Source organism: Gracilinanus agilis, chromosome 2, assembly GCF_016433145.1.
Source record: "Gracilinanus agilis isolate LMUSP501 chromosome 2, AgileGrace, whole genome shotgun sequence".
NCBI lineage: Eukaryota > Metazoa > Chordata > Mammalia > Didelphimorphia > Didelphidae > Gracilinanus > Gracilinanus agilis.
The window spans coordinates 84,621,509-84,643,889 of record NC_058131.1 but is presented as its reverse complement, the minus strand read 5'-3'; the positions used below and the strand labels follow the sequence as shown (position 1 = coordinate 84,643,889).

The window sequence follows — 22,381 nt, the reverse complement described above, 5'->3', positions numbered from 1 at the left end:
TACTTTCTATGCCTTTTTAAAATTATGGTTTTACTTCCTTTCTTTCTGTTTTAGTAATAATTCTAAGACAGAAGGGCAAGGGTTAGGCAAATGGGGCTAAGTGACTTGTCCAGGTCACACAGCTAGGAAATTTCTGAGGCAGATTTTAACCCAGGACCTCCTGACACCAAACTGTCCACTGTGCTCCCTCACTTCCTCTTTCTATGTATTTTCTTTGACTATGGACAAAACTATACTGAGAATAGTTCATAAACTTTACCTCATTGTTTTATACTTTCAATTTAGAATTTAATCCACTTCTTCACCCAATCTTCCTTTACTTTTTCTTCACTAACTATCCTTTCTCCTTCCCAGAACTGACCTTTCTAGAACTACATGTGCTGTTTATGCTTCAGGATCCAGTACAACTTTTGAACAATTGCCTCACTTTTCATAAAGCTCCTTAAGAGTGTGGGACAGCACAGCTCAGAAGTCCTAATCTTTCTAATTAAGACATTCTTTGGTTGCCTTTTTTTTTTTTCCAAGTATTTCCTTTGGTTGCCTTTTTTTTTCCTTTCTAAGTATTTCCTTTGGTTGTCTTTTTTTTTTTCCCCCTTTCTAAGTATTCCAAAAATCAGAAGTATATTTCACTCCTCTAGCCTGAGCAATCATACAAAACATGATTCTCCTTGTCTGGAGAAGAGTCTTGTGTGGGAAAATATCTCTTAAGACAAGCTATTTTGTTTGGACTTGTCTATAGGGTAATGAGATGATAATAATTAAAACAAAATTTTTACTGAGCTTTCTCAAATTATTATTTGCTTGAGAAATGTAGCTTGAGAAAGTGTTTTTATAAATCAACTCTTTCTGCAACATCTATTTCATTATGAAAAATTAGCATAATTTGGTTTTTTTAAATAATTTTTGCCCTTGAATTACTTTCAATTAAAACATAGTTTAAACTTGATATTCAAATAATGCTACACATGAGTTAATTCTTTTACCTTATATCATAAAAAAATTTTGGAAAGTATGTAATTTTAGAAATGTTTGGGCAACTATATCCAAGACTGTGGCAGTTTGGGGATAGTGAGTATGATGCTACTCTTGCAATCAGAAGGGTCTGCATCCAAATTCCACCTCTGGCACTCACTAGCTATATGTTCATTGCCAACTCACTTTTCCTTTCAGAGCCTTTTTCCTCATCTACAAAATGGGAACGACAATTCCCATAATTGCTATTTCAAAAGGTTATTGTAATGCTCAGATAAGATATTTAAAAGGGTTTTATAATACTTAAAACTATATAAAAGTTCATTCTTTTTATTACTGTTGTTTAATTTCTTTTGGGTACTACATATATCAGCCTCATTACTGACCAACCATAATCAAATCATCTAAGCTCACTTCAGAGATGATTTCTCTTAAAATCTACAACATGTATTCATGCACAGCCATGCTGGCTCTCAGGTGAAGGGAATTTGGATAAATTATCTTTAATGTCCTTCCCGATTTAAATCCTGTTGCCCATAGGCAGAGGAAAGAAACTTCTGTATGTCACATAGTTACCATGTGGCAAAGTCCAGATAGGAACCCTCAAGACCCTGAATTCCTCAGGCAACCCCCCTCAGTCCACATCAGGGTTTGATTTTATTCTTCCTTCTCTTAGGCATCATTATTGTCTCTAGCAGAGGGAGGGCCTTGTCCTACTAGCTTTTAAAGGCCAAACTTTTCTTTGTTGATTGTCTATAGTCTTAGGATTCCAAGTAAGATAGTCTTGTCAATTAAGCCAGGTTGCCTCATCTGGCTATCCATTTAAGCCCAGTTCTACCTTCAGGCCACTAGGTGGTGGAGTTGATAGAGTGCCAGGCCTGGAGTCAGGAAAACCTGAGTTCACATCCAGTCTCAGCCATTTACTAGCAATGTAACCCTGGGCAAATCATGTAACGTGTGTGACTCAGTTTCCCTCATCTATAAAATGAGAGGAAAATGGCAAATCACTCTAGTATCTTTGCCAGGAAAAGTCCCCAACGAGAAAGAATTGGACAGGACCGAAATGACTAAAACAACTACTTTCTTAAGACAAAAGGAGAGGAAACAGGAAGATAAATAAAAGTGGGCTTCATAAAACCTTAAAAAGCGAATTTTAGATAGTCAATAGTATATTTATTACATTGTTTAACCTACTGACTCCTACTCTCAGCTATGTAGGTGTATATTGAATTGAGGATATTTTATGGTTAGAAAAAAACTGCCATTGTCTTTAATTTATGTGAATGTTTTTTAATATTTTACTCAAAATAAAGTCATAAGATTATAGGTGTAGAACTGGAAGGGAACTTAGAGACCATCTGCTCCAATACTTTTTTTTCACCCATGAGGGAACAGAGGTCCAGAACAGAAAAATTCTGAGTCTTACTCAAGGTCACACAGTATTAAATGATAGGAGCAAGATTTGAAGTCAAGTTCTCTGACATCAGAGTCATTGCTTTTTCCATTGTACTATACTAATCCTTAGTGTATTTTGTGAACACCAGAGTATTTGATCTTTGATATTATAAATTTGCCTTCCATTTACAGGATGGAAAAGTATGATCTTAATACCAGAGAGAATGAGAAGATATTTGCTTTATACCAATCTTTTGCATATGAAAAGAAACTTTTTTTTTCTTTTGATCTGGACAGTGAGTTTTATAAGATGTAGACCCTCTAGAGTTAAATCAAGAAATATTTTATTCAGTAACTGAGTCAGTTTTATAACCTATGGGGTTTCATAAATAAGAAAGTTATTTTCTTATACAATCATTTAAAGATTTAGCTTATTATTAGTTGAGCTGTTTATTTAACTACAGTTGTGTTTAGATCCTATAGTAAGTAGCAGGTGCTGTCATACATAAATGAACCTTTTATAATATTTGTAAGAAACTATATATTTCTTTTTTGTGTGGAATATAGGACATACGATGTGACAATTTACTAAGATCCATGTAATAATTTTGTTTACAAAAATGCCATAAAAGAGTAGTATCTAGATTGGATTTTATTTTTAAAGAGAATGTTCTAATCCTGGCATATTTATCTCTAATAAGAAATTTCAGTTGTAATTTTTTTTGTTATAAAGTATTTGTTTTCTATGCCTTTTGTTTTTAAAGGAATTGGCATTTGATCCATATGAATCGTATGCTCAAGATATTTTACGACCTGGTTTTCATGACCATTTTCTTAGTCAATTATCCAAGCCGGGGGCCGCCCTCTATTTGCAGGTATAATAATTTTTTTTTACATAAAATTGCCCATTGTTATATCAGCAAACAAAGAACTATAACTATATAAATCACTTTCTTTTCTAGTCAATAGGTGAAGGTTTCAAAGAAGCTGTTCAGTATGTTTTACCCAGGTTACTTCTAGCACCTGTGTACCACTGTCTACATTACTTTGAACTTTTAAAGGTAAGAAACCAGTACTCTTCAATGAAAAAATAATTCAGCTAATTTTCCTAATAATAATAATTTTCTTCTTTCAAGATAAATCATTTCAGCATATGCACTATAATGTTCATACTCTCATGGTAAATATAAACCAAATGTGAAAGCTCAAAATAGGGGAACATTTTTTGTGCATTTTGAAAAGTAGGTTGCAAAATATTTCTTATACTTTTTTTTGTCTTTTATCTTCTTTCCTGGGATTTCATATATTTTGTTCTCTATCATACTTTTAGCTGAAAATAACCTTTCCATCTTTTGCATTTCTATATCTCCATTTTCTTCTTTAGCTTTATAATAGAAAATTAAAGATTGTGAAAGAACAAGAGCAAGGAAGAGCTCTAGTTCATTTCATTTATACAATCTAGTTTTGCCATTTCTCCAATTTGAGAGCTGTTTGTTGCTTTGAAATTCCTAATTTGTTATTCCTATAAAATTTCTTCTTATAGGCATAGAATTCTAGACACTCAACTTAAAAACTAAATGAAAGAGAAATTTGTTTTTCCAATCACATGCTATAATTCTGCTTCTTTAATTAGGCAACATCTTAAAAATTATTAAAATAGACAGTATCTATCAATAGTAAAGAAATTACATTCAACAACTATATTAAAAGTGCTTCCTATAGTCAGGGCATTGTACTAGCTACCAGGGATAAAGACACAAAAATAGTCTCCACCCTTAAAGAGTAAGGAAAAGGAAAGTTTCAGTCCATATAAATTGAAGTTTAGTAGTACAGTAAAAGTATTGGGCTTTTAAAAATGTAATATTCTTCGTTTAATAATTTGGACTACTTTCACAGGTAAATTTCTTCACAATTTTTTAAATTGTAACTGAGTTATTGAAGAGATTATTGCATTGTTTATACATTTTTCTTGAATTCATCAGTGTAAAGATTTCTCTAGTGACCAGCCTCCCTCTACCAATGAAGATCAGCAATTATTCCGACTTGTTAAAAGTCAGAAGGCTTGGATATATCAGAGAGGCAAGACCTGCATTCAGATTATTTTCTCTCAGGCTGGATTTCTACCCACTCTGGCATGCTGCTGCTCTTCTCAAAACAGTAATAATTCAGAACTAGCAAAACATGAAGAAGGGGTTTAATATTATCTTATTGATTCTTCATTTGTAAAAATACCTCCAATGATCTTTTTTAAAAGTCTTTTCAAAAATACAAGAAATATAACATTATTGTTTTAATTTTAAAAAAATTCTTAAAACTTCATCGTTTTGGTATAACGAATTATGGTTTTGTTCATTGTTAGCAATAACTGTTAGCTTATATCATAGCAGTTGATGAGATGATTTTTTTAATAGTAAATAAACAAGCGTTATCCTGTTAAGGTAAAGTGACAAGTCATACAAGTTCACCCCATTCTCATTCTTCCTTTCTTAGTGAATTTTACATTATTATAATGGGTGGTTTGTCATTTAGGGTGGCTTTTTCATTAAACTGGTGTTTAGGGTATTTGAGCTGAGAGACATGTTAAAAGTTAAAAGACAATTAAGGAGATAGTTGATAATATATAGGTTACTTTTTAAAGTTATATTGTTTCTTTTTGTTTTCATATATCTATTTCTAAATATTCCACTCATCTCTAGAGATCTTCCCTTATAAAGATTCTTTTAAAATAATTCTCAGGAGGCAGCTGGGTAGCTCAGTGGATTGAGAGCCAGGCCTAGAGACAGGAGGTCCTAGGTTCAAATGTGGCCTCAGACACTTCCCAGCTGTGTGACCCTGGGCAAGTCACTTGACCCCCATTGCCTAGCCTTTACCACTCTTTTGCCTTGGAACCAATACACAGTAAGAGTTTAAAAAAAAAATTTTTTACTAAATAAATAAAATAAAATAATTCTCAGCAAAAACATTGAACTGAATCTACTAAAATATACAGCATTCCATACTCTTTCATATTCATCCCTTTTTGGGACCAGCATTGGTCGCTATCATCCTACTTTCTTCAGTTTTATCCTTGTTTTTTCTATTACTTAAAGTCTTTATGTTTGCTGAGTCATCTTTAGTTCCTCTCTTCTACATTTACAGGGATCTACCAACAGAGGTATCTTTCTTTTCCCTGTCTTACCACTTGCCCTCTACTAGTACCCTGACTCAGCCTCTGTTTATCTCTCACTTGGACATTAGCAGTGGCACAGATTTCCTAAATCTTCAGTTTCTCCATCTATTCTGTCCAACACTTTGCTTCTAGAGTAGTCTTTCCAATGAATAGGTTTGATCACCTCATTCCCTTGCTCAGAAATTTTCAACAGCTTCCTTCTGAGCATTGATTAACTTCTAGATTCCATAACTTCATATTCAAATTTTGTACAATTTTCCTTTAGCCTATTTCACTTGTCTTATCTCACACTATACATACTACATTTCATATAATCTGATCAACTGAACCACTTGCCATCACTTCTAAAATGCCAGTCACTTTTCTGCCTCCTTTGCTCATGGTGTTTTCATAACTTGAATATTGTCCTCATGTTTCTTCAAATTGATATCCCACCTTAAGTACCTTGATCACATATTTTCACTTCAATGAAGTTTTCTTAGAAATCAGTACCTAGAAGTTTTCTCTCTCTTTTATCTGATTACCTCTGTATTAAATTTATCGCTACTTACATTAAAGTTACAAAGTGCTTACATGTTACTTCCCCAACTATACTTAAATCTTCTTAAGGACAAAGATTGTATCTCCAATTTAATAAGCTTTCTTTTTTTTTCCCAACCTTCACCTTCTGTCTTAGGATCTTAAGACAGAAAAGTAGCAAGCTAGGTAATTGAAGTTAAATGACTTGCCCAGGGTCACACAGCTAGGAGGTGTCTGAGATTGGATTTGAACCCAGATCCTCCTAACTCCTAGCGGGACACTGTCTATTGTGCTTTCCAGCTGTCCTTCAATAAGCACTTAATATGCACATTGTATATGAGAAACACTATGCTAGATATGGAGATACAGAGATAAAAAATTTAAAAACAGGACCTTCCTTCAAGTAAGGTTACATTCTTTGGGGGAGATATAAAAGGTGAACTGGGAAGTAAGTACAAGATAATTTGAAGAGGTAGAGAATAATAATAACTATTAGTATTAATTTAAGTATTGAATGTAACGAATATTATGATTACTGTAGGGGAACCAGGAAATATTTTAAATAGGAAACAAATGTCTTATTTGTTTTTAATTCTCCCCCAGCCTCAGTATAGTATATTGAAAATAGAAAGAAAGGGAAGAAGAGAGGAAGGAAGAAATGTCAAGTTTGAGTTAAAGAAAGAAAATACCAAGTTTGAATTGATTCTGGTATAGTGGCAAAAGTGCCAAGTTTGGCATTAGAGAACCTTGATTACAACCCCACTTTTTGCAGTTTACTATCTGCATCTGTCACTTAATTTTTAGATCTATTTCCTCATATATAAAATGAAAGGGTCAAACTAGCTAGCCTCTATCTTTGCTTCTAATTTTGGATTTGTGATTTAGTGACCTCATTTTCACTATTTTCCTTCTAGCACCTACTTCATCTAATTTATAGTTATATCTTAACCACAATATATTTTATTTATGACAAACCAAAACGAAACAAGTTCTACTTGCACATTATTACTATAGTTTTGAGTCCTCACCTAAAACCCTAAATTCATGAATCAGATCAGGTTTTTCCATAAGACTTTTCATTCTACAGTACTTACTTCCCTGTTCACCAAAAATTTGTCCCATAGGCATATAAAACATGCGGAGGATTAAAGATTCAAAGCTGCTTCTGTCTGCAGCTGACATTGCTATTAGGTGCATAATTACTTTCAAATTGAAAGTGTAAGCTTTTCATCCACATTTGAACCTGTGATTCATGGTGTTGACAGTGAAAAACACAAAGTATCCTTTCCATGTCCACTGGCTCTGGACTCAGAGGCTTTTCAAATCTGCAGCTGATACCTGTTCACAATGCCATCCATGTAGACAAGCTGGTTCATCTCATAGGGCCTCAGTGTCTTCATCTATAAAGTGAGAATGTTGGTCTACATATCTCCAAATTCCATTCCTGCTCCTGATCTGTAATACTTTATTTAATGCCCTAGTTGTCTGACCATTATTGTTTACAAATAATAATATACATTGCTTAGGTATATTGCTTAAGCAGTTGCTTAAAACTATACCTCTTGAACACATATTTTTCAGATTTGTGAGAGTGCCTTCTAATAGAGCCAAGGCTAGTCCCTAGTCCCTTGATCATGAAGCCAGATCTAGCTGTGTCTGGAAGACATCCTTAGAACTCCTTTTCTTCTCAGAATACTAAGGAGCTAAAAGGAAGAAAGTCGTATTTGGCAGCTTTCAGCTACAACCAACAGTCACAACTTAACTATTGTTTTCCAAAGCTTGTAGTTCAAATAGAAAATAGTCCCTTCCCACAAAAGAAGTTGGGACCTACAGCCTAGATCTTAAATAGTATTTTCCTTTCTGTCCTGTATGTATAAATGTTCAGATGTATAGTAATTCTTTTACTTTGCTTTCTTGGCTATACTATTCCTTATGTCTGTCATGCTGAGATTTAAGGAAGAATTATTTAAATCAGCTTCTGATTCCATAAAGAGATGGAAAGATACAAGGGAAAATTTGGGAAATCTGGACTCTAGGTACAGCAGCTCTTTAAAATTGTTGCCAGTTGCAGCAATGGGCAGGAGGTTGAGAATAGTCATATCCTTTTCATACAGGTTGTACCTGGAAACTCATTTCTTAGCACATCCACATTGAATCAGTCAGTTTTCTTTGGTTTTTGATCTAAGCATCATTTCTGTTGGGTGGGGTGTTCCTCAACACAAGGGTATTGTTTATAAATGGTTTTTTTTCTTTGCAAAACATTTTATTGTAGTTTGTTTTATACTCATTTGTATATGTGAAATTCCATGACTTTAAAGTTTGTTATTATGTTGTTAGGAATACCTTATGGGTAAAAAAAATTTTTTTAAGCTTATAATAGTTTTATTTTAAAATGTTTTTCATATAAAGTTTGATTTGTTTCATTTCTCAAGTTTGGGGTACTTCTTAAGAAAGTACAATAATCCTAGTTAGTGGACTTTTAAAATTATTTAAAATAAGCAATACTTTTTGTTCTGTAGCTATTTCATTGTATTTGACCAGACAAATAAGAAAATCATTCAGGATTATCTTCAACTATTTAATGCCTAAGTAGATTATACTTTCTTTTTGAATGCCATCGATATTATTCCATGTAATATAGAGGGAAGTATTTTTTCTCACTTCTGAGATATTGCTAAGGTATCTATTCAACACACAAATGGGTTTTATTGGTAATTTAGTAGTTATGCTTGAAAAAACTTTTTGTCTTAATGTTTATGGTGCGTCTTCATTTTGAATTGTCAGATTTTAAAGTATGTATTTTATTATTTCATTTTATTAGTTTAATTTTATGTATAAGATCAATATCTCAGCTTTAAAATTTGAAAATAATTTTTTAATCAACCTTGGGCAAGTCACTTAAATTCTCAGCCTCAGTTTCCTCATCTGTATAATGAAGGGCTAGATGGCTCTCTAAATCTATCATCCATAAGCATGTCTTTCTTCTGGAAAGTCCAAAGTCCTGGTTGTTTATTTAAATCACTTTAAAATGGCAGACAAAATCTAATAGGAATGTAAATATTCCTAGATTAAGTACCCAAAATAGATGGCATTGAGATTATTGACAGTTTCTCACCAATTAAAAAAAAAATAAGAGAAATGCTAGAAATGTTGCTCAGAATCTCTATTTCAGTATTCTCTTTGACATTTTCCAAAAAAGGTGCCATTGTATGGAAGAGTTGTTTAGGTAGAAAAGAAAAGAATGTTTAGGTATCATTGCAGAATCAATAGAACTAAAATATAAGTTGACATGAAATTAAATAAGGAACCAATACAAACAGAAGTATTATAATTGTCAAAATACTATTTTAATGTTTTAATTATTTATCTTAGCAATGATGCCAATTTTCAAAAAATAAAATCTCATCAGAGTACTGAATTTTTCAGATATTTTAATGACAAGTTACTTGAAGTATAGGCCTAAATTTTCCACCTTCTTTTTTTTTTTTTTTTTTGGTTGGTTGGTTTTTTGCTTTGCCAACATCACGGGTAAAAAACATAGGAATTTTAATGGAAAAGGTTTAAAACATAAAAGTCATAACTGCAACAGATTTCCCCCAAATGCAAAACTACATTCAAACTTTTAAAAATGTAAAGATAGATCTATTTTCCCTCAAACTAGGTTTTGTTTTGGGCTTTCATGTATTGTTTGGTTTTTTAAACCATACCTTTGATTTCATTATTCTAGGGAAGTTTTAAGGAGGTTTCCCCTCTACCAATGCAGTTTATCCCGATTGTCATCTTAAAATCTTAGAAAGTTGACTCAGTTACAGAAACCCAGACATTTCCATCCCATCCATAAAGCTACAGTTAAATTATTTTTAGTGCAAAGGAAAAGGATTAATTGCACCCATTATATACATATTTATAAATATTTTTACTAGTAGATGGTATGTTCAGTGTATGATAGTTGCTGTTTGGGCCCTTGACTGCAGAAGCACAGGTTTTTTTTAACAATTTGGTGTGCTTTTTTGTCATTCAGTAGGCTCATTACTTCGATTTGAATGTACTTTTTTAAAACCACTACATATATCTCTTTAAAATTTTAAAAGAGGTTTGCATGAGTAAATTTTACACATAGCTTGAAAAGAACTGGAGATTTATAGAAACTAATGTCTTATTACCAGAAGTTAAAGATTGAGGGAAGGATTATAAAATATGACTTCTCTCTGTCTAGAGCACAACAGAAGTTTTTTCTGCTGTCTATACTCTTTCCCACAACTTTCCAAAGGGAAAAAAATTTCAAAGTATTGAAAAAAAAGGCCTTTTGTCTTTGACATAGGCCATAAATATGAATGTCTACATATTGTAAGTGCCACTAAAAGAGATGAATAGTCTTTCATTCTAGATTTTCCATATAGCATCCTAAGTCAACTAATCTGCTCTATAAAGCAGTTGTGGTTGATTGTTTTTATCTCTCTCTTTTTTTCTTTTTTTTTCTTTTTTCTTTTTTTTTGCATTTTCAATTTCCTCCTCCTAGCCTTTTTTTTTATTGGTGGGTTCCTGTCCAGATTACCAGGATCCTTTCCACCCTTCAGTTTTTTAACTTGTTTTTTCCATTATTCTTGCATTTTGTAGCTCTTCTTCAATGTTTGTTATGGCTGTGATGTCTACAACAATAGGAGGGGAAACAGTGAAGGGCTGCAACTCAGACTCGTCAGGTAGGCGAGAGAGCTGCTAATATTCAGAAAATGTTTCAATAACTAAAAAGCTAGGAATAGTTGGATCCCTATGAGGAGTCCAAATCTGGGAAATTTGGGTTTGTTTTTGTGCTATTTTATTTTTGGATTCTTTGCATTTTACTTTTTAAAGTTTTTTAATTTGTAGACTTTTTGCCTTTGGTCTATTCCCATTAATGCAACTGACTTTAAAATATTTACTAATAGACAAAAAAAGCAATCCATATAACCCACTATTCAAAAAAAGGATCAAGTAATACTTATGCTCATTTACATTGTTGAAAATAAGCCTGAGGTTTAGAAATATAGTTTAATTTTTTTAACATATGTTCTGCCTGTCTTATGATGATCTCTTTAATAAAATGTGTAAATTCTGCTAATTTCTTTTTAAAAAGAAAAAAAATGAAATCTACTTTATTATCTTATTTATATAGCTAAAAATAATACTAAGTCTTGGTATTCAGGTCTAAATAATTATCTTAAGTCCAGGAAAAAGCAATATTTATGTGCCTAAAACCTTAATTAACATAATCAGCATTTTGCCCTTCCCCATTTTTGGTAGTCCTTTGTTTAATTCAGAGTGTTTAGTGACATTGAAAAGAATTTAAGAATTTTAAATGTGTCTGTTTTGTAGAATTGATTTCAAAAAAGGCTATGTAGGAAGCAGCTAAGTGGTTCAGTGTATAGAGAGTAAGACCTGGAAATGAGAGGTCCTGGTTTTCAAATATGTCCTCAGATACTTCTTATGTGACCCTGGGCAGGTCACTTCACCCCAGTTGCCTAGTCTTTACTGCTCTTCTACTTTGGAACTTGCACTTAGTATTAATTCCAAAAGGTAAGAGGTTTTTTTTGTTGTTGTTTGTTTATTTTTTAAAGACTGTATAACATACAAAACACTGTGATTTAGTGAATTTCAAGGTACTTTTTCCCCCTTACGAGTAAATTACATTACTTGAGGTAGCATCTTTTTTTATTTAACCCTTCTTCCTTAGAATCAATATTAAGTATCAATTCCAAGGCAGAAGAGCAGAAAGGGACTAGGCTTTTGAGGTTGTGACTTTCCCAGAATCACACAATAGCATCTGTTTTCTAAGAGTTTTTCTTTGGATCTCACAAATGTTCTTATAGCCAGATTTGCGTTATAACTTTTTATATATTTTCTCCCTTTTAATAATTCATATGTACATCACAATTGTTTGAATATATTATATGTATATAGCTATAAATATGTATATAACATATATAGAGAGGTTATAAAACATGTTACAGTACAAATATCCCCACTTTACAGATGAGGAAATGACAGTTCAGAGTATAAATGACTTGTTTAAAGATATCTAGCTAGTAAGTATTGGAGAACTTTGAAATTTTTGTTGTTGTTGATTATGTATTGTAAGATTGTGTATATTCGTTTTCTTCTTAGGTACAGTATTCAGTGTATTATTTGGAATTACCATTTATTGAATGGCAATTTAAAATTTCTAAATGAGACTCCAAAAAAAAATTTGGACATATAGGATCTCCACCTTAAAAATTATTTGTTGTTTTACTTCATGTAGGGAGTTAGAATTAATGATAATTTTTGATATTTCATTTTTTTATTAAGTATTGCCACGGGCTAGTAAAAAAACTTGCCAATAATTTTAAATGTTTATTATATAAATACTTTAGAAACATTTTTACTTTTGGTGAGATATCTTTTTAATGCAGTGACAATAATCTGTTGTTGAATGTTTAAGTCATATCTGAATTTCTGACCCAATTTGTGGATTTCTTGGCCAAGATACTAGAGTGGTTTGCCATTTCCCTCTCATTTTACATATAAAGAAACTGAGGCAAACAAGTTGAAGTGACTTGCCCAGGGTGACCCAATGTGTCTAAAGCCAGGTTTGAACTCAGGTCTTCCTGACTCTAGGCCTAGTGTTCTATCCATTGCACCACTTAGCTGCCCCAACAAAAATTATAACTAATTTTTTAAAAAACCTTACCTTCTGCCTTAGAATCTATACCAAGCATCAATTCCAAGGCCAAAGAGCAATAAGGGCTGAACAGTTGGGATTAAGTGACTTGCCCAGGACCATACAGCTAAGAAGTCTGAGGCCATATTTGAACCCAGAACATCTCATCTCCAAGCCAGGTTTAAACATTGTAGTCCTCCTCATCTCTGCCCTCTTCCTCCCCCTACACCTAGTGCACTGCCACATCTTCCCAGGTTCTGCTGCCACAACAACCCTCTTTCATTTGCCTGGCTGTCCCCCTTGGCCAGGGCTTCCTCATTCCTTTGCCTGCATCCAGTCTCTCCTCAAGCTGGCTGTGACATGTATTCCTAAATCCCATCTACCATGTCTGTCCTGTCCCTGCTGTCCTGACCTCTGGGGAACACCATGGGCCCCCCACAGGCTTCTTCCAGACGGATATCAGATTGTTGCCCTCAGAGCTGGTGTTCTGCTCTGCACATTCTGCTTGTCAAGCCTGTCTTTGCCCTTCCACCTCTCATGTTAGTGTCCACAGTGCTCCCTAACAGCTTCTCCACTTCAGCTTTGTCACCTTTCCCGATGCCCTCGATTGCCAGTGCTCACATAGTGTGTTTTGAGCTCCTTGTTTATATGTCAATATCCAAAGTCTTTGCGACCAAGTACTGTAGCTGGTACGATGTCATCCACACATAGCAATGTCTAAAGAATCACTACATTGGATCTCCTCCGTCCCAGAAAAGAACACATACATTATGAATTATAAGAAAGATATATTGTAAAAGGCTCTTCCTTGTACAACTCTCTTTTTTTAAACCTTTACCTTTTTACTTGGAATCAATACTAAGTATCAATTCCAAGGCAAAAGAGCAGTAAGGGATAGGCAGATGGGATTAAGTGACTTGCAGAGGGTCGCAAAGCTGGAAAGTGTTTGATGCTAGATTTGAATCCAGGACCTTCCATCTCTAGGCCTGGCTCTCTACTTAGTTGCCTAGTTGCTCCATGTGAATCTCTGTGAGATAATTTTCTTCATTCTTCCTTTCTTTCCCCTCTTCTTCCAGAGCATCCTTTTTTCTCATCTATATATTTTTTAAACATCATTCTAACAGTTGATTCACTCCCATTCCCTCTTTCTGTGTGGAATCCTTCTAACTGCCCTTATGATGATAAAGTTCTTAGAAGTTAAATGTATCATCTTCCCATAAAGAGAGGTAAATAGTTTGACCTTATTGAATCTCTTTATGATTTCTCTTTCATGTTTATCTTTATATTGTTCGTTTGAGTTTTGAATTTGAAAGTCAAATTTTCTATGGCTTGAGTCTTTTCATCAGGAAGGCTGGAAAGTCCTCTATTTCATTAAATATCCATTTTTCTTCTTCAAGAATTATAGTCCATTTGCTAGATAGGTTATTCTTGGTTGTAATTCCCATATCTTTTAGAAGATCATATTTTAAGCACTCTTTTAATGTGATAGCTGCTAAATCTTGTGTGATCCTAATTGACTCCATAGTATTTGAATGATTTCTTTCTGGCTTCTTGATGTATTTTCTCTTTGATCGGGAGCACCGAAATCTGGTTGTAATATTCCTTGGAGTTTGTATTTTGAAATCTCTTTCAGGTGGTGATTGCTGATTTCTTTCACTTTCTATTTTACCCTTTGGTTCTAGTAATTGGGGTAGTTTTTCTTGAAATTTCTTGAAATTTAATGTCTAAGGTCTTTCTTTGATCACCTATAGCCTGATAATTATTAAATTATCTCTCCTTAATGTATTTTCAAGTCAATTCTTTTTCTGATGAGATAATTCACATTTTCTTAAACTTTTTTCATTCTTTTGACTTTGTTTTATTATTTCTTGATGTTTCACAGATTTGTCCAATTCAAATCATTGGTTTCTCTTCCAACTACCTAAATTGTCTTGGTCAGGAAGAACATCTCAGTCTATCCTTTTGTTGGCTCTGCTACTCCAGAATTCTATTTGAGGCATTATTTTAAATTTTTTTGGAGAGGAATGTTGAGAGAGCTCAGCTGAGTACTCTCTCTAATTTGCTCTTTTCCTTCATGATTTGTTAAAAAATGCTGTCCTTTTTTTGTTTCATAGTTTTCGGGTTACTCAGCCATTCTTAAATTAACTTTCTTTTAATTTCCACATCAAGTTTGTGTTGTGTTGTTTTGTTTTTTTTTTGTATTATGAGATACCTTATATTTTCTTAATATTTTAACTTTGTTTTAATATTTTTTCTTGTCCCAAGAAGTGTTTAAATTTAGTTTGGTCCATTCTAATTTTTAGGGAGTCTGTTACTTGAATAAAGTTTTATACCTACTGTGCTAAGCTATATCAACTTATGTATTTTTCATATTTCTATCACATTGGAAACCCCTTTTTTGTTTGTTTTTATTGCTCCGAAAGTACTACTTTATTTAATTTGGTACATATGGTTTATGACATACATTTCTTCCTTCTTATCACTTCTTTGGTATATTTGTCTATAATGACATTATTAGGTCATTGGGTTTGAATAGTTCAGTAACTTTTCTCAAATAATGCCAAGTATTTTTTCCTTTATTTATTTATTTTTAACAGCTACTGCAAATAGAGTCTCAGCTGGCCATTTCTCATTACTTAATTTTAATACAGCACCATTTTACATACTTCCTCTAGTGCTTTTTAATTGCAAAGGTGTGTTAAAAGTGGCTCCCTTAACTGTTGAAAAATATTGGTCATCTCCACAAAGCATTTGGATTTCCATTCAATTGTGGAATATAATTCCCTATGCAATTTCAAGTTAATCTCTCATGTAGAAATATTATCAAGCTACTTGATTATTTTTAAAATCTTTTCAATATACTGCATTTGTACAATTGGAGTATTACTATTACACAGGTATTAAATAGATACTTATGAAAAACAAGGTATTAAATATCACTGTGGTAACAAGAGGATGCATACTTATTGAGGTCTCATTTACATATTAGCTGCCACAGGTTGTTTCCTTAGCAACAATTGCCAGCTTTTTGTGATTGTTATCTTGAATCATTAACATGCATCCATGTCCAGGTTAGGCCATCTATATAAAATAAAAGACAGGAGAGAACAGTTGATTTTCAAAAACACCTTTATTTTAACTAGAAGTAAGCTTTGTTACTTTGAAATTTGTTTTTAGAAGCTTGCCTAATGTTATGAAGGTAAAAATGACATTTTATAAAATTTAATTGCCTTTATTTTGTAGATTTTTTGTATTAAAGGTTTAAGTTTTAGTATTTTTTAAATGTTCATTGATTTGCATAATTTAGTGAGTTACATGTTAAAAAGTAGGTAGATTTCTCAGACATTAATGTTTTTTAAGATTGGTAGATGAAATTATTGAATGTCTTTGATTGTATTCTTTTTATTATGGTAGAATATTGTGAGGTTTTGATTATTTTTCTATGAATATTACAATACTTAGCAGTTTTAATTTTTTTTAATGAGTAGGATAAGACATTTTCACATTTTGTGCTTCATTGTCATTCTTACTTTGAAATTGAACATCTGTGTTCTAGTATACCTGACTTTCATTTAACTTTATTTCTGAACAATTAAGTTTTGAAATTATTTTTTTTTCATTGTTGCATTATGAAGTTCAGAATTTTGCTTTGTTTCATTGTTCTTACATTCCTTTTGAAAATTTGATGAAGTAGTAAATAAAGCTTTGTTCATCTCCTTAGTTTAAAATTCTTACTATCCCAACATGAAGGGAGTAAAGAGCACAAAATGATAGGATTTAAAATTAGGCTATATTTTAAGCTTCTGCTCTTCAGTTAGCCTTCTTATAAAGTTGCTAAAATAAAGACCATATCTTGAATATTATCTTGATATCAGGCTTTTCTAGTTAACCTGGGTGGTAGCAGCAAAAAACATGCATATAAGTTAAAGGTATTTCATTGACTTTTCCATAATGCATATACTATAGTTTTTTCTCTTCACCTTTTTTTTAAAGGTTGTGTGTTGAGAAGTAGCTTCCTTATTTGCTAACTGGCAATATCATGATAGGGTATCCCTTCCCCACAAGTACTAAATAGATATATGAAAACAGTTTCTATGTTGTTATTGTCAAAATAAACAGTCTGTTGAAATCATGCAAATTAGACCTCTCAGCATGGCTTGGAAATATTTTATTCTCATTTGCAAAGTGCTTATTTTGTTAGTGAACATAAAAAGCATGTATGTATGTGTGTGGATAGATAGATAGATAGATAGATAGATAGATAGATAGATAGATAGATAGATAGATAGATATTCACACTTGNATAGATAGATAGATAGATAGATAGATAGATAGATAGATAGATAGATATTCACACTTGTTTTTTTGTAACTGAAAGTTGTAAATCATCATGTAAGAATATTGAAATACAACTTACGTAGTTTATATTTATCCCTTAGTTTTATAGAAATAATTTGGGGAGTTATACTATTTTATATATTTTAGTAAGAAAGGAATTTAATATATTGCAGATAATAGTGATAAATTGTCAACTAGTAGTTGTTAAGTGCCTACTATGTGTTGGGATACAAAAAAGAGGCAAAAACCAATTACCTCCCCTCAAGGAGCTCACAATGTGTACTAACAAAATAACGTACAGTTTAAATAAAATGAAGGTGGTCTTAGAACAAAGACTGCTTCCAGAACTTTATCTGAGACTTGAAGGAAGCTAGGAAGCAGAGATGAGGAGAATGAATATCCCAAGCACAGGGAAGAAACAACCAGAAGGTGGTGGGTCATGAGAGAGAAGGAGCAAGGAGTCCAGTGTCATTGGATCATAGAGTACATGGAAGGGAGTAAAGTATTATAAGAAGAATGAAAAGGTAGGAGAACAGTTGTGTAATCATTTTTTTTAAGTTGTTTCTCACCTTCACTATCCAATCAGTTGCCAAGTTCTGTCATTTCCACTTTTATAACATCTCTCACATACTTCCCATTCTTCTGACAATACAACTTTTAAAAAATGATTTATCTTAGCTCACATGGTTTAAAAAATGTTTTTTAACTTTTTAATCTTATGCTAAGGAAAAGTAGAGAATGCATGTCATCTTCATCCTTACAGATAACAAATTGTTTTTTCCACAATTGTTCTCCTGATTCATATTTGTTGTTTTTTGTTTTTTTGTTTTTTTTTTTACTTTGCAGCAATTAGAAGAAAAGAGTGAAGACCAGGAAGACAAAGAATGTTTGAAACAGGCAATAACTGCTTTGCTTAACCTTCAGAGCAGTATGGAAAGAATATGTTCCAAGAGTCTTGCAAAACGGAGGCTGAGGTAAATGTTTCCATTTTTTTTCCTGCTTTTCACCCTGAATGCTATGCTATAAATTCAGGGTTCCTAGTTTCCTCCTCAAGTAAACAATGAGGAAAATAGTTTCAGTGACAAGCTTGGTCTTTGAGAGGAAGTGACATCAAAGCCAAGAGAATATGTTATTGTTTAAAAAAGCTTTCATATTTGTGTGTTTTCCCAGTGTGCTTCTAGTCAGGACTCCTGAGAGCTAACTGGTGAGCACAAGGACAGGCAGAGCTTTCCTTCTAGGTTAGAATTTCTTCAGTGCTTTGTTGTTTTGTCAAAGTAACACTCATAGCATCTTTTTAAAAATAAATTTTGTCACTCAATCCAGAATCAATTTACTATTTCTTCCCATTTCTTAAAGATATGTTAAATGTTTCTACAAAAATCTGTGCTATATTGTCAGATACTAATCAAAGAATTATTGTAGTTACATATTTAGCAGCTAAGATTAAAATAATTATTCTAAAATAGATCACTATCAAAAGAAACTACTAATTTTCTTTACTGTGTTTTCTTAATTATAAAATTTAATAATTATACAGTATTAATCTCTTTGTGAACAGATAAATACATTTAAGCTTAATTCATAAGGACATCAATATAACTAAAAAAAATTTTTTTAATTCACCTCCTGGGTCCCTTTTTTAACATGTGTGTGTGTACACGTGCTCTGGGTTATGTTTTTCGTTATACTAATTATACTTTTCTTTTTCCCAGTGAATCTGCATGTCGATTTTATAGCCAACAGATGAAGGGGAAACAACTAGCAATAAAGAAAATGAACGAAATTCAGAAGAACATTGATGGTTGGGAGGGAAAAGACATTGGACAGTGTTGCAATGAGTTTATCATGGAAGGAACCCTTACACGTGTAGGTGCCAAACATGAGAGACACATCTTTCTCTTTGACGGCTTGATGATTTGCTGTAAATCAAATCATGGTCAGCCAAGACTTCCTGGTGCTAGCAATGCTGAGTATCGTCTCAAAGAGAAGTTTTTTATGCGCAAGGTACAAATCAATGATAAAGACGACACTAATGAATACAAGCATGCCTTTGAAATAATTTTAAAAGATGAAAGTGTTATATTTTCTGCCAAGTCTGCTGAGGAGAAAAACAACTGGATGGCAGCACTGATATCCTTACAATACCGCAGTACTCTAGAAAGGATGCTGGATGTAACAATGTTACAAGAAGAGAAGGAAGAGCAGATGAGGCTTCCAAGTTCTGATCTTTATAGATTTGCAGAACCAGACTCTGAAGAAAATATTGTATTTGAAGAAAACATGCAACCCAAATCTGGAATTCCAATCATCAAAGCAGGAACTGTTATTAAACTGATAGAGCGACTCACATACCATATGTATGCTGGTAAGTAACCCAAAGCCTTAATCTTTCTCTTTTAAGATCACTATCCTTAAAATAAGAAAATATCATGACTCTTTTTTTTTGTTTGTTTTCTTATTTTGTTCCAGTTTATCAAATAATACCTTTAGAAGGGTTGTGTTTCAAAATTTTTTGAATGTTTTCACATTTCATTTTATCTTCACAACAATCCTATTAGGTAGATGGGATAGTTGGTATCCATATATTGCATATTAGGGAACTGAGGCTTAGGGAGATGGTAGTTTTCCACCCTTTGACAAAACCTAAGTGGAGAAACCCAGACTACATGTAAGAATGTAATCCATTTTGATCAAACATGTTGTACTTTTTTCTTTTCTCTCTCATCATTATTAGTACTGTGTTTTAACCTGAATTAATGTAGATAGCATTTTCATTGTGAAATTGCAATGATAGAAAAAATATGTGTTTGGGGAGAAGGTGCTTCTTAGTTTTTGTTCTTTAAATCAAGAAGTTATATAAGAAAATTTTATTTTTAATATTTTCTATGCATTAAATTAAGATTTTTAGTTTTCTCAACCCTGCACTATGTAGTCCAATATTTTGCAGATACAATGAATAATATTACATTTTAAAACTAAGTTTTTATAATACTGATTATTGACCAAATTAAAATAAATTATGAAATTCAATAGAGAAACTGAAAAGTTACTAAATTTAAGGTGTGTGAAATCTGAGTAAAACCTCAGCTAAAATTAATCAGTTTAAGAGCTTTATGAGACTATGTTTAAACATGTTTCCTTTCCCATAAAGCAAGAAATCCCCAAATACTTGCATGGTTTTTTCCTACCCTCAATTACTATTACTTCTTGAAAGTATGTGTGTTTCTTAGGTTGACAAAAGCATATGATAGGCAAAATTCTCCCAAGTTTTTAATTTTTAGGCTTTCTTGAGTTACTTCAAAATTGCACTCATTTGGGTTAACATTGTAAAGGGATACATTATTTACTTTTCATTAGAAAACAATATCTCATTTCTTTTTTGATGCTATTACTTTCTTAATTACATTTTTAAAAAATACCCTTTCTATGTATAAGCCTTTGTAGGTGTCTTCTCTGAAAGCATATAAATAGATTAAAATAATGGAATTTGGTTTTGGGAACTGGAAGAGACCTCTAAGATCAGATTTTTCGTGATTACCAAGGACCATAAAGTACTTTGTTTAAGATGAATAATAAAGCAATTACCTAGTAATTAAAGAGTGAGTAAATTTTAAACATTATTTTTATTTGACTTTTGAATATATTACATCATTTCTCCCCCCCTCCCCCCAGATTTGCTATACTAATTTTGCTCCACTTAAACTAATAATATTAAATCAGTTTGAATTCCCAAGTGCTGAATTTGGAGTGAAATGACTTGGGTTCAGACTCACTTTGTCAATTATCAACTATGTGACCTTGGGAAATTACTTAATATCTGTGGAATTGAGTTTCTTCCTTTGTCTAACATGAGGTAGTTGGACTACTCAACTTTTTTTTTCTTTTTTGAAGACTTCTTTTTTCCTGCAGTGCTTCTAGCTCAAAGTCTATAATTCTATAAAGTACTTAAGGATGTTATATTATTTAATAGGGAGTTTACTAGTTGCAGATTTTGCTATAGATTTTACATATATGTTGGCCTGACTAAAGTGATTTTCATTATTTACAAATTGTAAACCAGACATAAAAAAGCTCACATGCTAAAGATTTAACTAATTTGATTATCACTGTATGAATAGAACTCTTTCTCCTCTTTGTGGATTTAAAATTTAAATCTCTTATTTCAGATAAGTAATCAACAAACATTTTTATGCCATGTAATGGGAATACAGATTTTAAGTCTCTGCCTTCAGTGAGTTTACATTCTGCTACATATGTTCACTGATAAGTAAATATACAATATATAAAAAAGTAAAAGCACAGTGTTTTGAGAGGGTTGGGAGCAAGGAGTGATACCTGACTTAAAGACAGTATTGAAGGGAACAAAGGTTTTCAAGAGGAGACAGCATTCTAAGCATGAAACCAAAATTAACTTTTTTTAATTTTGTATATATTGATGTACATATTGTCTCTCCTGTAGAATATAAGCTCCTCAAGGACAGGAACTGTTTCATTTTTGTCATTGTATCCACAGCACGTACTGGTACATAGTCTATTTTAAATGCTCGTTGATTGATTGAGACATATCCTATACAAAGGAATAGTTAGGAGATAGAATATCATTTCTTGGGAGCAGGAGATGTCTCCATTTGGTTGGATGAGGGCTAGTAATGTGCATTTAGCTTGGAAAAGATAGGCTGAAGCCAGATTGTAAAGGCCTTTAAATGCCAAACAGAGGAGTTGGCATTTTTTTCCTAGAGACAAGAGGGAACCACTGAAACAGTTTGTCTTGCCTATTTCATCAGTGTTTAAAAAGCATGTCATATTGCTATTTCATCTTTGATGAGCTGCATATTGTAACTTAATGATTGAGGGAACTGTGGTTCACAGAGGTGAAAGTTCTTGCCCAAGATCTCATGGCTGGTATCTGGTGCGGAGTTCGAACTCCAACTCTTAGATTCTCCTCAGTGCTGCTTTTCACTTTCAGAAAGGGCAATATGAGGTGTTTAAGGACAGAGATTGTCTCTAGAAGAACCTGCTAATGTTTCAGAGGAAGAAACAACTTCACTGGTCTTTCAAGATGAAGGATTCCAATAGCCAGAGATGAGAGTAGTCTTTCCAGACATGGCAGCATGTTCAAGTGATATGGGCAGAGGCAGAATTTGATGGGGGAGCAATAGGCTGCTTTGATTGTAACAGTGTGTAAAGGGGGATATTGCCAAATAAAGCTGGAAAGGTAAGTAGCCACCAGATTGTAGAACACCTTGTATTTCTTCCTCTTTCTTTCTTTCTTTCTTTCTTTCTTTCTTTCTTTCTTTCTTTCTTTCTTTCTT

The 22,381-nt window shown here is 32.7% G+C and overlaps 1 protein-coding gene across 2 annotated transcripts in view; it reads left to right on the top strand.

The window, feature by feature from the left end:
* Positions 1–22,381, top strand: part of SOS1 (SOS Ras/Rac guanine nucleotide exchange factor 1) — a 177,510-nt gene that overhangs the window by 104,177 nt on the left and 50,952 nt on the right. For both annotated transcript variants that reach the window (XM_044663273.1, XM_044663272.1), the window contains exons 7-10: positions 3,132–3,242; positions 3,330–3,428; positions 17,916–18,043; positions 18,782–19,434. In XM_044663273.1, coding sequence (XP_044519208.1) covers positions 3,132–3,242; positions 3,330–3,428; positions 17,916–18,043; positions 18,782–19,434 — 991 coding nt within the window. The remainder of the gene's footprint in view (positions 1–3,131; positions 3,243–3,329; positions 3,429–17,915; positions 18,044–18,781; positions 19,435–22,381) is intronic.